The sequence below is a fragment of the Pelodiscus sinensis genome, chromosome 7, assembly GCF_052426305.1.
Source record: "Pelodiscus sinensis isolate ZL-2025 chromosome 7, ASM5242630v1, whole genome shotgun sequence".
In the NCBI taxonomy this organism is placed as follows: Eukaryota; Metazoa; Chordata; order Testudines; family Trionychidae; genus Pelodiscus; species Pelodiscus sinensis.
The window spans coordinates 73,255,336-73,271,076 of record NC_143058.1 but is presented as its reverse complement, the minus strand read 5'-3'; the positions used below and the strand labels follow the sequence as shown (position 1 = coordinate 73,271,076).

Below are 15,741 nucleotides of genomic sequence, written 5' to 3'. Positions count from 1 at the left end.
ACTATCTAAGTACCAGTGGGGGGTGATGTGCCCTGTCACACAGACATTTGGAAAAATACATTAGCTCTTTAACTATGAAAGTCATAATTTTATGAATGACAGTTCCTGGCTAGCTCCAGCACAGCATTAGTGAAAAGTCTGATTACTAAAACAGAGTTATGTGCTTGAAAACATCTTTATAAAGAAGAGGAAAAAATAGTTAAGTAAAAGAGAAGTTCATTAAAAAGCATGGTAATGTGGTTTAGTCAGGAGTGTCTGCTGGACAGAAATTCATTGGTAAGAATCAACTTTTCCAATTATAAAGGGTAATTTCCCCATAGTTTTACTGTTCATATGTTTTATGATTTGAGACTGTAAAATGAATCCTAACCTATGCAACATTACTGGAAACCCCCATGAGTTTACCTTTCTCCCACTCATGTCTTTCATATTGCTATTTTATATAGTGGACTAATGTAAAATATTCCTTTCTTTAAGTATGATCCCTTTGCTGAACATCGTCCACAGAAGATTGCAGATCGAGAAGATGAATATAAAAAGCACAGGCGGATGATGATTATTTCTCCTGAGCGTCTTGATCCTTTTGCAGATGGTAATTGGTTTCACTTTTTTATAGATTTTATCAAGTTCGTTGTCTTAAATTGTCTTTAGCCCTTTGATTTCTTTTGGCATGCTTATGATCTTAGTTTTGTTTTAAACATCCCCTTTTTATATAGATTTTTATAGATTTGGTTGAAATCACAGATGTCATATTTTTCATCTTTATAACACAAGTTTTCTTTCTAGGTAGAAGGACAAGAAAATAATGAGCCCATTGCCATAGACACACAAAGGGTTGAAGGTTTCTCTTTTCATTTTGTTTTGGGTTGTGTACTGTACATTGAACAATTTATATATTTTGTGCTCAAAATAAATGTACTTTGAGTACATGGAAAATTTTCATTCCAAATCATAGATTTACAGGATTATAGCTTTTTGAAATGCTAATTCTCAAAATAGAGCACCTAATTCTTACCATCTTATATTAATGCAGGTAGTATAGCTAAGTGAAACAAAAAGCATAGAAAGAGACATTGATACTTTTTTAATAGTGCAAGTCTGTTCTGCTAATTTTAGTATGCAAGTCAGCACAAGGGGCATAGTGGGCCTGATGGAAGCTTTCCTCGGGTGAGTGAGTTTCACAGGTGAAAATAAGGCGCCTGTTTGCTTAAAATTAGAATCTGTTGCAGGTTTTACAAATTAGAATTTCAGCCTGCATGAATTAATAGGGATATTAATTATTTTACTTGCTTAATTGTAATAATTGATATAAACATGTTTTGTCAGAATTCACAGGCCCATACTAACTGTCCTTAATTTCTTTCCTACAGCAGTACTGCTATATGCCAGTCCTGTCTGCATTCTTAAGGGTGCAGTTCAACACATCCTGTGTAAATTATGGTGAAAAAGTATTCCAAAGGAAAGTCCTATCAAAGCTAGTGTCAGAATGACACTGCCAATTGGGCAATGATCTTCAGCATAGAAAATGTTTAAGAATTTTATTTTTCCTAAATTGTAATGCTATACTGCTTGTATAGCAAATTTGCACATTTTTTTTAGAATAGTGTGTCCATAAGTCTCATTTTTATATACTTGGGCTTCCGTTAAGTATTTACAAGTTAAAATAAATACTCAAGATACACCGAATAAAACATGGTATACACAAATCTTTTTACCTGTGAGTATCATTGTGGTGGTAAATATAGTGTATTACAATTAGCTCCCAATTGTAATTGTACCTTCAGAAGAAAAGAGGGTCAAATAATATAATTTCCCTCTTTTATCATATAAAAAATGAAGCCCTTCTACAGTATGACTCCTCAAAATAAAGGACAAGAGGGTTTTTTTTGTCCAGATTTGTCAAATGTATAAACTGGTCTTTATGCTGAAACATTTTGAATCATTATCTAGGTATACAGTAGTTATTCGTAGTCAGATAACAAGTAGGTTTTAACAGCTTACACAAGGTAATGTTTTGAATATAAATATCTTTCCAAAGTGTTACTAATGGTAAAGAGATAATTTTCTAGGCTTCTATTCTGCTGCTTGAAGTCAGAACTGCTGATGGACACAAAGGCACGAAAGTGTACGTATTCCGGATTAGCAACCCAGGAACCCATCACTTCTGAAGACTCTTAACTGTGTTGTCATTTTATCATTTTTATCTGCTTTAAACTATTTGTTTTAAACTGCAGTAGTTATGTTTGTGTTCAAACAGGTTAAATTGATCAACAAACTGAATAAACGTAAGATACGTGTAATTTTTAAAAAAATTCAATCAAAAAAGTAAAATTAAGTGATTCTGGAATAATATAATAGTAGAGCAGGACAATGAAAAAAGCAGATATTTTTGATTATCCCGTACTTACTGTATTCCTGTACTGTTGCTGTTCTCTTCTGCAGGAGGGAAGACACCTGATCCTAAAATGAATGCCAGAACATATATGGATGTTATGCGGGAACAGCATTTAACAAAAGAGGAGGTCTGTTATCTTTTTTTTAATCTGAGCTTAATGCTCTCTTTGTTTTGTCTTCAATTTTTAAAGGAGCCTAGGTGAGTTAGATGCCTTAGGCTCCTTTGAAATCTAGTCATCCTGTGTAAATGTTTGCTGCTTGTGTAAATACTGCATTTGTTGGAAAGTAGGGGTGTTAACATAAATTTATGCAGGTAAATGTGTAACCACTTAAAAGCCAGCTCCTCATGTGTGCCAGCACCCATACAGAGGCAGCCAGGGTGGGGAGAGCAAGTACAGATTGGACCTCCCTGGTCAGGCACCCTTGGGACCTGTCTCGTCTCAAATAAGGGATTTTGCCCGACCAGGGGTGGTCATTTCTGCCCCCTAGCCCCCCGCCCGACCTCCAGCCCAGGCCCGACTGCTGCCCTCCCAGCTGGCTCCCCCCTCTTGCTGTCCCCACTCCCCTATCAGCTCTTGTTGCCTTATCAGGTAGCTCTGCCGTTTCTACTTGCCAGGCTCTCATTGCTGTTCCAGGCAGCCCCACCGCCTGTACATGCACCAGGCTCCTCCAGGCAGCCCTGCTGTCTCTGTGCACCGGGTTACAACCTGTAGTCAAGTCCTCGTCGACTCACTTACATCCCTACTTTTGAGGAGGATTTCAATGGTTGGGCTTCACACCTTATATTTACTGTTTCGTGCTCCCCTCCTCGGGTTGGTTTCTGCTTTCAAAGTACACAGCCATCTGTAAAAGAAATAGCCTACTATGGCTCCTCTTTGGATACTGTGTCGGATTTTAATTAGTAGTATGTTTTGTTTCCATTTTTTACCCCTTTTTATATACACTGCATGTTTCACAGGAATGCACACTTGTTCTTCAAGTGTTTGCTAATGTCCATTCCACTTAGGAGTGCACATGCTGCATGCACGGATTTTGGAACTTTTTCTCTTAGCAGTACCTGTTGAGCCAGCCAGGGAGCCCCTGAAGTGGCATCCGGCACATCTATATCCTTGCTAGCCCCTCAACCCCTCAGTTTCTTCTTACCGCCTGCCCATGACAGTAACTGGAGCATTGTCAAGACTGATAGGCTTTACCCTTAGGCTGTATATAGTTCTTTAGATCTTTTATGTGCTGTGTTTCTCAGTTACTCAGTACCTCATTAGTTGCTGGAAATAGTTTTACCTAAGAAGGGCTTCTCCCCTCTGGCCTTTCCCTGGCTGGGGAGGGCATGCCAGGGCTGCAGGGCTTCAAGCTGTGTGCATTGTGTTTGAAGCCTATGCCCTGCAGGGATGTGCATGGCTCTTGCTTGAAGTGTCTTAGGGAGGCCCATTGTACAGACAGCTGTAATACCTGCCAAAGCTTTAAACCGAGGACTAAAAGAGAGAGGGACTTGAGGCTCAAGTTGATCCTTATGGAGTCTGCTCTACAGCTGCCGGCTTCGGAGCAGGGCCAGTCGGTGCGCAGCACACTGTCCTCTGTGCGGGAGGCTTCTGCGGTGCCATCTAGGCACCAGACCACCTCGTCGAAGCCTTCCAGGCACCGGCCACAGTCCTAAGCACCAAGGAGAACCAAGGATGCCGGGGGGAGATCCCTGGTTATGGCCCAAAGGTGGGGGACTTGGCCTCAAAGGCACTCCGGGGTGTCCTGGTACCGCTCAGATGAAGACATGCCTCCACGCGGAGAGAAAGTCCAGTACCAGAAGGAACTATCGAAGAGCTCCGCCAGCCATTGACACCGGAGACCTTTGATGAGACATGGGAGTTCATTGAACTGACCTCCCCGGAGGCAGGGGCCTCGGCACCACAGATACCAAGGCTACCATCTCCGGTACCGCAAACAACTCCGTTTCCTGATCCAGCATAGACGCAGCCACCGAGCCATTGGGTGGCACCAGCGCTGGCACCCATTGTGACATGGGCACCAATACTACCACCAGTGCCGACACCTGCACCAGCCCCATTGCCTACGTCGGTACTGTCACAAGCGGGCACTGTTGCATGGGTGATCAGTCCATACAACAGTCCCGTAGGCGGGGCTTATACGGAACAACAAATTCACAGCAGACAAAATATGCCTTTAACAAACTTTATTGCAAGCAATTAAGAAGCAGTTCAAAAGCAAGGTTTAAGTTTAGTAGTTAGCAATTAGAGAGAAGGTCAAAAGCAGAACTTAACTTAAATAGTTAAGTCTAATTCTTAATCCAGTTTTGATACACACACTCATAAGCACATATCACTTATTCTCAGGGGCTGGCCAAACCCCAGGTAATGTTGGTTAATTTGGTTTGAGGCCAAAGTCCGAAGTGCACATCACCGCAATATGCCAATGGACTCCAACCTGTGTGGCAAATTGGTGGGGTATATATCCCCTCGGCAAGGGACAGTTTGAGCGGGGGTGATGTCCAATGATCTCACTACCTGCGGGTGTGCTTACGACTGATCTTGGAACATCCTGCTTACAACACCCAATTTTGCTTGCCTAGCTACAAGCGATAAGCAACGGAATGTCCTTGGTCGAGTTCTTTCCTCGCTGACTCCTCTTACTTGGGAACTTTGCCTCCTTTATGCAGTTTTGCTTCTCTCAGCACACACAGTCTTTTTCTCAAAGTGATAAACAAGTCCATAATTCCCTAGGATGGCCTCTCTTCAGCTCACTTACTGTTAATTCACTCATGCCAACCCGTCACGCTACCCATCATTTCAGACCATATTGGCCCTATACAGTCACCGGCCCCGGCTCCAATACTGACTCCGGCACCGGCAGCTATAGTGCAGCCAGCACCCATGTTCCTGTGGACGGCAGTGGGAGGCCCCGCTTTGCAGACTGCTTTTGTGCCGCCAGTGTATGAGTCCTTCCAGCCAACACGCTTGGCACCAGCATACGTGGCCCCAGTGCACAGAGAGAAGTCAACAGCCATGGCCCAGCACCAGCGAGAGCAGGCATCAGCAACCCCTCCATGGTCAGCCTCTAATTATTCATCAGAGTTGGAGGCCGAGTCCACGTGCTCGGTGTAGTCCTCTTATAGATCAAGGTCCTGGCATCGCTCCCGCTCTGAGCATAGATCACAATGCAGGAGCCCTTCGAACACGCACACTTGGCCACCCCAATGGCAGTGGTCACTCTGGACTCTGTGGGCATACCACCAAGCCCAAGGACCACCTCCCCTGAGGTTGGTGTCAGGGTCCTTGCATCAGGGGAGCATCCTCATGGCGACCCTCCTTCATAGAGCCCCCCGTCAGAGGTGAGACACCCTGGGGCCAAGGACCCGGTACAACCCCCTGTGATAGGGGAAGGTACAGGAACCGTGGTACCCCAGCCAGAGTGTGGCCAGATGGCACCTCCAGTGACAGCAGCGTCATAGGCCACGGAATCGATGGAGGAACAGCCAGGGGCCAGGAGTCATCCTCCTCCTTGCTGGACGAGACCTTAGGGGACCCGGCCTTGCCACTTCCATCAATGGACGCTAGAGCTCATCAGGATCTCCTGAGGAGACTGGCTGCTAACCTGGGTGTCCAAGCGGAGGAGGTACAGGAAGACTCTGACCCCATGGTTGACATCCTTTCTGCGGCCACTCTGGGTAAAGTGGCGTTAGCACTCAATAAAACGGTGGACAAGTTGTCTAAAACCCTGTGGCAAACTCCAGCTTCAATCCCTCCCACACAAAAGGGGATGGAGAGGCGCTGTTTTGTCCCCCAAGTGGATCGCAAACACCTCTTCACACACCTTTCTCCCAGCTCAGTAGTTGTGCAGGCCGCGGGGCAGAAAGAGCACCAGGGACCCCCAGGACCTACTCCTCAATTTAAGAAGCCCAAGAAACTTGATCTCCTGGGACGAAAGGCCTACGCCATGGGGGGTCTTCAGCTCCGCGTAGCCAACCAGCGGGCGATGCTGGGTACATATGCCTACATTACATGGGCAGCCATGGACCGCTTCAAAGACCATCTCCCACAAGAGTTTGCAGCAAGAGTTTGGGGCTCTAACAGAGGAAGGCAGAGCAGTGGCGTGAACAGCATTACAGGCAGCCCTGGATGCTGCCGATTCAGCGGCTTGCATAATGGTCACTGCTATACTAATGAGGAGGAGCACGTGGTTCCAAATCCCAGGCATCCCTTTGGAGGTGCAGAATACGCTACAGGACCTCCCCTTCAAGGGGGCGGTGGGCCTGTTCTCAGACTAGACAGATTCAAAGCTGCACAGCCTTAAGGACTCCAGAGCAACTCGGAGGTCCCTGGGGATCCACACCCCAGCTCCTCAGAGAAGGCCCATCAACCCCAGACCAAATGGGAGACCCTTCTAGCGTGGTTGCAGCTTGGACCAGGGTAGAAGAAGCCTTAATAATGGCCGGAATGACCCTCCTAGGAACAGGCACAGGGGCTCAAGATCCAACTCGGATAGAGATCTGCCCCACCTACGAGCTAGCAACCCAAACCTTCATTTTGAGGGTACAGCATAGCAGTCCATGCCTCCTTCACCCCCTTTTGATTGCCGTTCATCCCTTTTCTACCAGGCCTGGTCCTGAATAACATCCGACTGATGGGTCTTAGACCTAGTAGCAAAGGGTTACGTGATCCCCTTCCTTTCCATCCCCTCTTTCCATCCCCCCTCCCCGTCCCTCTTCAGGGACCCCTCTCACGAGATTCTGCTAAGACAGGAAGTGTCTACACTTCTCCAGCTTGGAGCAGTCGAGCCTGTTCCGGAAGAATTTAGGGGAAAGGGTTTCTACTCCCACTACTTCCTTATTCCCAAGGCAAAAGGGGGTTTACGCCCTATCTTAGATCTGAGAAACCTGAACTTGTTTGTAAAGAAAACAAAGTTCAGGATGGTCACCCTAGGTTCCATTATGCCTTCCATACAGAAAGGAGACTGGTATGCTGCCCTTGATCTAATTTTCATATTGCAGTGATCCCCACTCACAGGAAGTTTCTCATATTCACGGTAGGGCAGGATCATTTTCAGTTGGCAGTCCTGCCATTTACCAAATGTATGGCTGCAGTAGCGGCTTTTATGAGGCATCTCAGGATCCAGGTCTTTCCTTACCTGGATGATTGATTGATAAGGGGGCCATCCCGAGAGCAAGAAGTAAGCCGTATCGCGCTGACCAGGAGGCTGTTCTCCTAGCTAGGCCTCCTTATAAACGAGGAGCAGTCCACTTTAGACCCCACTCAGATAATAGAGTTTGTGGGGCCCACCTGGACTCTACCATCAAAAGGGTGTCCCTGCCCAGAGGCAGGTTACTGACTATGAGCTCGATGATTGCAGAGGTCCCTGTAACCATAGCAAAGACATGGATGCGGTTACTGGGCCATATGGCAGCCTACACCTATGTGGTGAGCCATGCCAGGCTGACGTGCCAACCCCTACAGAGGTGGCTGAGAAGTGTCCACAACGCGGCACGGTCACCTCTGTATGCACCACTGCCAGAGCCGGTGCTCCGCTCGCTGGACTGGTGGAGACAAGAGGAGACAGTATGTGCGGGGATCCCTTTTGTCAAACAGAGCCCTTCGGTGCAGCTGTTTATGGATGCTTCAGACGTGGGCTGGGGATCCCACGCAGGAACCCTCAGGACTCAAGGTATGTGGTCCCCAGGGGAGAGTTCCTTACACGTACATGTCAAAGAGCTTAGGGCGGTCAGGCTGGGGTGCCAAGCCTTCCTTCCCCAACGGGAGAACAAAGTGGTTGTGGTGCTGACACACAGCACGACCACTATGTATTATATTAACAAACAGAGTGGAGCTCATTCCTCTCCCCTTTGCAAAGAAGCCCTAGAACTCTGGGAGCTATGCATTTCCCACAACATCCACCTGGAGGCGTTCTATCTGCCGGGGTCCAGCAATGTTCTGGCGGACAGGCTCAGTCCGTCTTTTCGAGCCCACGAGTGGACCATCAGGATGGATATTATAGAAGGAGTGTTAGGTGGGGTTATCCCCATCTGGATCTGTTTGCCCCACGCAACAATACCCAGTGTCAGAGCTACTGTCCATTCATGAGCTAAAAACTTGGGTCTCAAGGGGATGCTCTACATCAGTGATCTCCAACCTTTTTAAGCCCAAGATCACTTTTTAAATGTCAGAACAAGTCAAGATCTACCCCATCCTTCCCCCAAAACCCCACCCCTTCCTTGAAGCCCTGCCTTCTCTGTTCTCCTCTCCATCACTTGCTATCCCCAGCCCTTATACACTCTCAGGGTATGGCTCCATTGCCGCTTTTCGAACATTTGGCCTGGCTAGACTGGGCCAAACGTCAGAAAATCCCCTTCTTTCGGAAGCCCCCTTGTGGAACGAGGAATACAAGGGTTGCTGAAAGAGCATGTTTGCTCTTCTGCTAAAAAAAAGCGGAAGAACAAATGCGTCCCTCTGGTATCCCGGAAAAACTCTTGTCATCTAGCTATACCCTCACTGGGCCGAGACAGGATGTGTGGGCTGTTGGTGGGAATGAGGGATTTGGGTGTGGGAAGGGGTGAGAGGTGCAAGCTCTGGGAGGGAATTTGGATGCAAGAGGAAGTGGAGAAGGGAATGCTGGGCTCGGGAAGGGGGCTCCAGGCTGGGGAGTGTTGGGGTCAGGTGGAGGGTTGGGGTGCTGAGCAAGCCACAGGCTTGTGGATGTGAGAGTGCAGGAATTTAGGTTGGGATGTGTGAGGGGCTCAGGGCAGGGAGGCTGGGAGTATGATGGTCTCAGGACACAGATTTGCAGTGTGTGGATGGTGCAGAAGTGTTGTGGCAGAAGACTGAGGATGTGGGGGTGCAGGAATTTGGGCATGTGAGGCTCAGGATGGGGGTTCCAGTGTATGATAGGCTCAGATTTGGGAGGGAGAGGAGTGGCGGTACAGGAATGTTATGATGCTGCGGCTAGATGGGGGCTTGGCTCCAATTGGGGGTTTATTGACCAGGCTTCATTTTTAAATAAAATATGTCAAACACAAAAAGTTTCAGCATTGTCTTTATTTATGAGAAGGGCGGGAAACCTGTTTTGAGTCGGGTCACTGACCCACAGAACAATCAGTGAGATGCAAAAAACCACAAGTGAGATGCAAAACAAACTCCTCCAAGATGTGGTCCCAACTGTGCTGGTGGGAGCAGGGGACATGGTACTGTGGCAGGGTGCTGATGGCTGCTGGGGCAAGGACAGAGACAGGGTGCCAATGGGGGCAGGGTTCTAGGGGGGGCAGGGGACAGGGTGCCAATGGTTGCTGAAGCAGATGCCAGTGGGTACTAGGGCAGGGAATAGGGTGCTGCGGTAGGGGACAGGGTGTTGGTGAGGGTAGGGGACAGGGTGATGGGGCAGGTGGCAGGCTGCCGGTGGGTGCTGGGGCAGGGAACAGGGTGTTGGTGGAGGCAGGCAACAGGGAGTCCCCAGCACGCGCCGCCTCCCAAGAATACTATCCTCCCCCCGCAGAGGAGAGAAGTCCGCATGCAACTCCTCTGGGGACTTCTTCCTTCCCCACTCCCCCACCCCTGAGGAGGGAAATCCATACGCGCCTCCTCCAGGGACTCCTACCCCCTTCCCCACCATGGTGGAGGGACGTCCGCGCATGCCTCCTCCAGGGACTCCCACCCCGCCATAGGGAAAGGACGTCCCTGGCACACCACAGACCTGGCCTTTCAGGTATCGCGCTGGCTGTTTGGAGGAGGGGGAGCAGCCAGCGCACTTCCTGAAACCCCAGAAGTGGCACACAGGTGCGGGACTTTCATCCACGTGGGAAGCCAGCGCTACCTCCATTATTGCTGGAGGTAGGTAGTGGGGCTTCTTGGGGGTGGGAGGAAATGGGGGCGCCCCAAACTCCTCACGATCAACTGTTTGGGCCCTCCGGATAGACCAGTCGATTGCGATTGATGGGTTGGTGACCATGGCTCTACATAGACGTATGCATTTTCCCCTCTTCCTGCTAATTCATGAGACTCTCATCAGGGTCAGGCGATTCGGGGCTCAGGTCGTCATGCTAGTGCCGATGTGGCGTCGCCAACACTGGTTCACCATCCTGCTAGAGTTAGCGGTGGAGGACTCGGTGAGGCTGCTGCTAGTCCCAGACCTAATCACCCAGGATTTGGAAGGAGGGAGGCTATGCCACCCCAAACCTAGCGGCCCTCCACCTAGCTGCATGGAACCTGCATGGTTGACAGGCCTAGAACAACTCTGCTTGCAGGAAGTGCAGATGGTGTTGCTAGAGAGTAGAAAACCTACCAGAGCACTGTACAAAGCCAAGTGGAGGCGTTTTGCCCTGTGGCCAGAGCAAAAGGGGGGATAAACCCAATGCTTGCCACAATTCCACTAATCTTAGACTATTTGCTACAGCTTAGACATCAAGGCCTCACTACATCCTCAGTAAAGGATTGTGATTGCAGCCTTTCACTCTGGGGAGGGTCACAGGTCCGTGTTTGCTAATGCAATGGTATAGTGGTTTATGAGAGGGTGGACAGGTTGCTCCCCTATATGCGTCCCCCGGTATCACACTGGGATCCCAGCTTGGTCCTGATGGGTCTCATGAGGGCACCCTTTGAGCCCTTGGCCACCTGCTCTTTGAAACACTTGTTGTGGAAGGTGGCATTCTTGATGGTAGTCACCTCGGCTAGGAGGGTCTCTGAACTGAGGGCCTTCATTCAGAGCCCCTGTACATGTTTTTCTTTAAGGACAAGGTTAGAATGTGTCCCCATCCGGCCTTCCTCCCCAACGTAGTCTCTCAGTTTCATATGTCCCAAGACATTTACTTACCGGTGTTCTTCCCAAAATCTCATGCCTCAGCTAGGGAACAGGTGCTACCTATCTTGGATGTTAGAAGTGCCCTTGTGTTCTGTATAGAAAGGACAAAAGAGTTTCATAAATCTCCACAACTTTTTATTTCAATAGCTGAGAGGATGAAGGGCTTACCAGTTTCGGCCCAGTGCCTATCCTCCTGGATTACTTTCCGCATTAAGGAGTGCTATGACAGCGCGAGTAGACTGGCGCCTCCGCTGCTGGCACACTCTACAAAGGCGCAGTTGACATCCACGCCGTTCCTAGCACAAGTACCTATCCTTGACATATAGGGCGGCCATGTGGGCCTCTGTGCATATTTTCTCGGAGCACTATGTGATTACGCGGCAGGTCAGGACAGATGCTACTGTTGGCAGGGCTGTGCTGCAGTTGGTTAACATGTAGATAGTGTTAGTCTCCGACCCCACCTCCCAGGACACTGCTAGGGAGTTGCCTAATTGGAATGGACATGAGCAAGCACTTGAAGAAGAAAAATGGTTACTTACCTCGCAACTGTTGTTCTTCGAGATGTGTTGCTCATGTCCATTCCAAATCCCACCTGCCTCCCTTTCGTTGGAGGACTCCGGCAAGAAGGAACTGAGGGGGTGAGGGGCCAGCAGGGGTATATATGCACTAATATGCCAGCACCACTTCAGGGGCTGCCTGGCTCGCCCAAGGGCTATTGCTAAGGGAAAAAGCCCCGGAATCCGTGCACACGGCACATACATACTTAATTGGAACGAACATGAGCAATACGTCTAGAAGAACAACAGTTAGGAGGTAAGAAGCCTTTTTTTTCATAATTTAACTTTCACTTATTTGCTATAATATTTTAGCTCTATTAACTTAATTGCATATTAATATATTAATTTAATATTTATATGAAATGGAACTCGGTGTTCAGAGCCTTCATGTACACCTGTACAGGTCACTGGTTGATGAGTCTCATTAATGTTCAGTGTTCATATGCTCTCTTCTCTTATGCCTACTCTTGGAGATGCATTTTCATTTCATTATTTATTTTGTTATTGCAGTTTTTTTTAGTTGTTGCTTTATTGCTGCAAAAGAGATCAAGAATCTCTGCTAAGGATATAAAGTCCCATTTTAATTGGTTAACCTATAACCAGTCAACCAATTCAACCAATTCAGGGTTGTGTGCTCTAGTTTAGCTAGCCTGCAGGGCCCTCCCTGCAGCTGGAGAGCCCCCCCCATCTCCCCCGACCCGCCACAGACAAGGGGAGGTCCAGATGGCCAGAGCAGCCCTTACCAGCGATGTGCCTAGGCCATCATGGACAGGAGCTGCTCTGGACATCCATTAAAGGTGATGCTTACCGGTTAATCTTTCACATCCCTAATCTTTGCCCACTATCCTGTTCTGGCCACCCTTTTAGTTCCTGCTTTTTATTTTATATTTAACATTTATTACATAGTTTAAAAGTTAAATTTCGTAAAAGCACTGGGACATCCAAAGGGTTAAATAATAAAGTTAAGACTACCAGAAGACATTGACTGCTGCTCAAAGCATCTGTGTCAGCTTTGTCACTTTGAATGAAAGATTTAGATAGATTTGAAGGGCAATGTTTTTCAGATACATTTTACACTTTCTTTTTAATTGTGATCTTTTCTTAAATTCTGTGGTCACTTACTGTGTTGCAAATGGTTTTGAGACCAAATACATATTTTAAACTTGCCTCAGTATAGGCTTCCAACTAAATCTTTAAACCTTTCTTCGTAAAGAAAATAAAGAATGGCATACCATCAGAAGAGTATCTTGCTTTTCTAATTGGAGGTGTATGGCAGTCACAGGTTCCAAACGAACTCTATGTTCCACTAGTCCAAAGCAATCTTCTTAACAATTAAGACCAAACATATAGCTAACTCAAACCTTAATGAATAGTTTCAAATATTACATGCTGTGATACAATTAATTTAAAATATTTTTCAAATTAAAACTTTTCTACGTGCTTGGGTAAAGAAGTTTGTTTGAGGCAAATGTGTGTTAAGTTTTTTAAAATATTCATTGTCTTAGTGATCACATGTTAAAGTATTCTGTAGTTAATCACTTTTAAAATAAAATTTTGATGTATTTTCCATCTAGAATATTTTAGAGAGATGGCATTAAGTCATATTTGGCCTGGTTTTGAAAAATCTAATGCCAATATAGATGTTTCTCTGAAAACTTTAATAACAATCCTCTGAAAACTTATTTAAAATAAATATTCTATTGCAGAATGTTAACAGAGACATTGCAGCTTTATGCTAATGTAGGGGAACATGAAAGTAAAATTAACTAGAGATTGATTATAAGCAATCAAATTTCATTGTCTGAACTGAGAAAAATGGAAAAGAAAACAGCATGAAAGTAAATTTGACTTTAGCATTTCTGTTTTAGTAACTTACATTACCCTGAAGAAATATGTTTTGAGAACTGTTTTTAACTTAATAGTACCCTTTTAAGGAATAAATTCTGTTTTTTTTTAACAGAGGGAAATTAGGCAACAACTAGCAGAAAAAGCTAAAGCTGGAGAACTTAAAGTCGTCAATGGTGCCTCTTCCCAACCACCTTCAAAACGCAAACGGCGTTGGGATCAAACAGCTGACCAGACTCCTGGTGCAACACCTAAAAAACTATCTAGTTGGGATCAAGCAGAGGTAATCATCCCTTTATTGGTTCACTGTAATTTTAGAAGATATTTCAAGCAAGACTTGAGTTCCCTAGAACCTCTTGACTTCTACAGATATCTCACAGGCTGTAACTTTATTTATTAAACAAATTAAGCACCAGCCTTTTCTTTTATAAGGTAAAATCACAGGTACCTGCAGAGTTTTAACAGCTTGTGCTTTTGTCTTGGTTAGACCCCTGGACATACTCCTTCTTTGAGGTGGGACGAAACTCCTGGTCGGGCAAAGGGTAGTGAGACTCCTGGAGCAACCCCAGGCTCAAAAATATGGGATCCTACTCCCAGTCATACACCAGCAGGAGCTGCAACCCCTGGACGCGACACACCTGGTCATGCAACTCCAGGCCATGGAGGCGCAACTTCCAGTGCACGTAAAAATCGCTGGGATGAGACCCCCAAAACAGAAAGAGGTATTTCTGGAATTACTAGTATTGATAGAAAGGTCTGGATGGGAATGGGATAAGAAGTTTTAACTTCAAGCTGTCAGTATGAAAGCAAGTCAGGACAGAATTAGGGAACATCTAGTAACTGATGTATATTTCATTTGGGGTGCTAATAGAGTTCTGCAGAAAAATGTTGCCCATTGTGGTTATAAAACAAAGAGTAAAAAAGCCATGTGGTATGCACACTGTATCAGTGTGGCTTTGGTGCCAAAGTTATTCTGCTGTAAACTTATAATGTACATGCAGAACAGAGAAGGATTTTGGTTTCACTGTAGGAACTCAGTCTGCTGAAGTGACAGCAGCTAGGTTGCCAGAAGCATTTTTCTGTCAACCTAGCTGCATTGACCAGGGGGGTCAGGTCAGCATGGCTACAGTGATATGCATTTTTCATACCTATGGGTGCCGCAGCTTTTTTAAGTTTGCACTAGACTTAAAGGTGGTGACACTGCTGCATTGGCCTTTGAAGATCAGGGTTTTAAAACATGCTGATGGGACAGAAAAGCGCACATTGTATTGTCTTTTGTGAATAAATAGAAATGTTACTGTCAATAAGGCACGTTTCATAAGATTTAAGCATTTATACCTCGGTCTGCTTTGATAAATTTTATTACCTGTTAGCCTATTAAAAAAAAAAATCTTTGTCATACGTTAAATAGTTGTTTAAAATGTTTTAACAAAGCAAGTGTTGGAGGGTTTTAGATATAAAATATTTTCAAGTTCTTTCAAATATGTTGGAATATGATACAATTGCTCAGATGAAAACAAAGAATATAAAAAAGACACACTTTTCCTCTGATTAAATTTTTGTATATGTTCATTAGTATACAAGTAGTAGACTTCAATATTAAAGAGGATAGACTTCCCTTTTAGAATGTTTTTTGCTTGTGTTTTCACTTTCAGGAACTTGAGGATTTTGCTTGAGAGATCTGATTTGCAGTCATTATAATCTGAAAAAATTGGGCTTTTACTTTTATAGATACACCGGGACATGGCAGTGGGTGGGCTGAGACTCCTCGTACAGATCGAGGTGGTGATTCAGTTGGTGAAACCCCAACTCCTGGAGCAAGTAAAAGGAAGTCACGTTGGGATGAAACACCTGCTAGCCAAATGGGTGGTAGCACTCCCGTTTTGACACCTGGCAAAACACCAATTGGTACACCAGCCATGAACATGGCAACCCCTACACCAGGTAAGATTAATCCATTAACTAAGTCTTCTGTTTTCTGTTTTAGTATTAAAATGTAAAGATATATAGATGTATGTAGGCATCTCTGTTCTGTTCTTTGACTGTGGGAGCCCAAGTTTGTTTCTGAATATCTGTAGCAATTTAATTCTGTTAGGGTGCGTCTACACAGCACCCTTAGCTCAAAATAAGCTATGCAATTTGCAAATTGCAT

General features: G+C 45.9%; 1 protein-coding gene across 2 annotated transcripts in view; it reads left to right on the top strand.

The window, feature by feature from the left end:
* The window catches only part of SF3B1 (splicing factor 3b subunit 1), a 47,856-nt gene that overhangs the window by 14,482 nt on the left and 17,633 nt on the right, over positions 1-15,741 (top strand). The window contains exons 4-8 of one of the 2 annotated variants that reach the window (XM_075934247.2): positions 478-592; positions 2,443-2,522; positions 13,705-13,872; positions 14,077-14,311; positions 15,321-15,533. In XM_075934247.2, the coding sequence (XP_075790362.1) occupies positions 478-592; positions 2,443-2,522; positions 13,705-13,872; positions 14,077-14,311; positions 15,321-15,533 (811 nt within the window). Of the gene's footprint in view, positions 1-477; positions 593-648; positions 2,126-2,442; positions 2,523-13,704; positions 13,873-14,076; positions 14,312-15,320; positions 15,534-15,741 lie in introns of those variants that run through there. The other variant, XM_075934248.2, reaches the window with a different exon arrangement.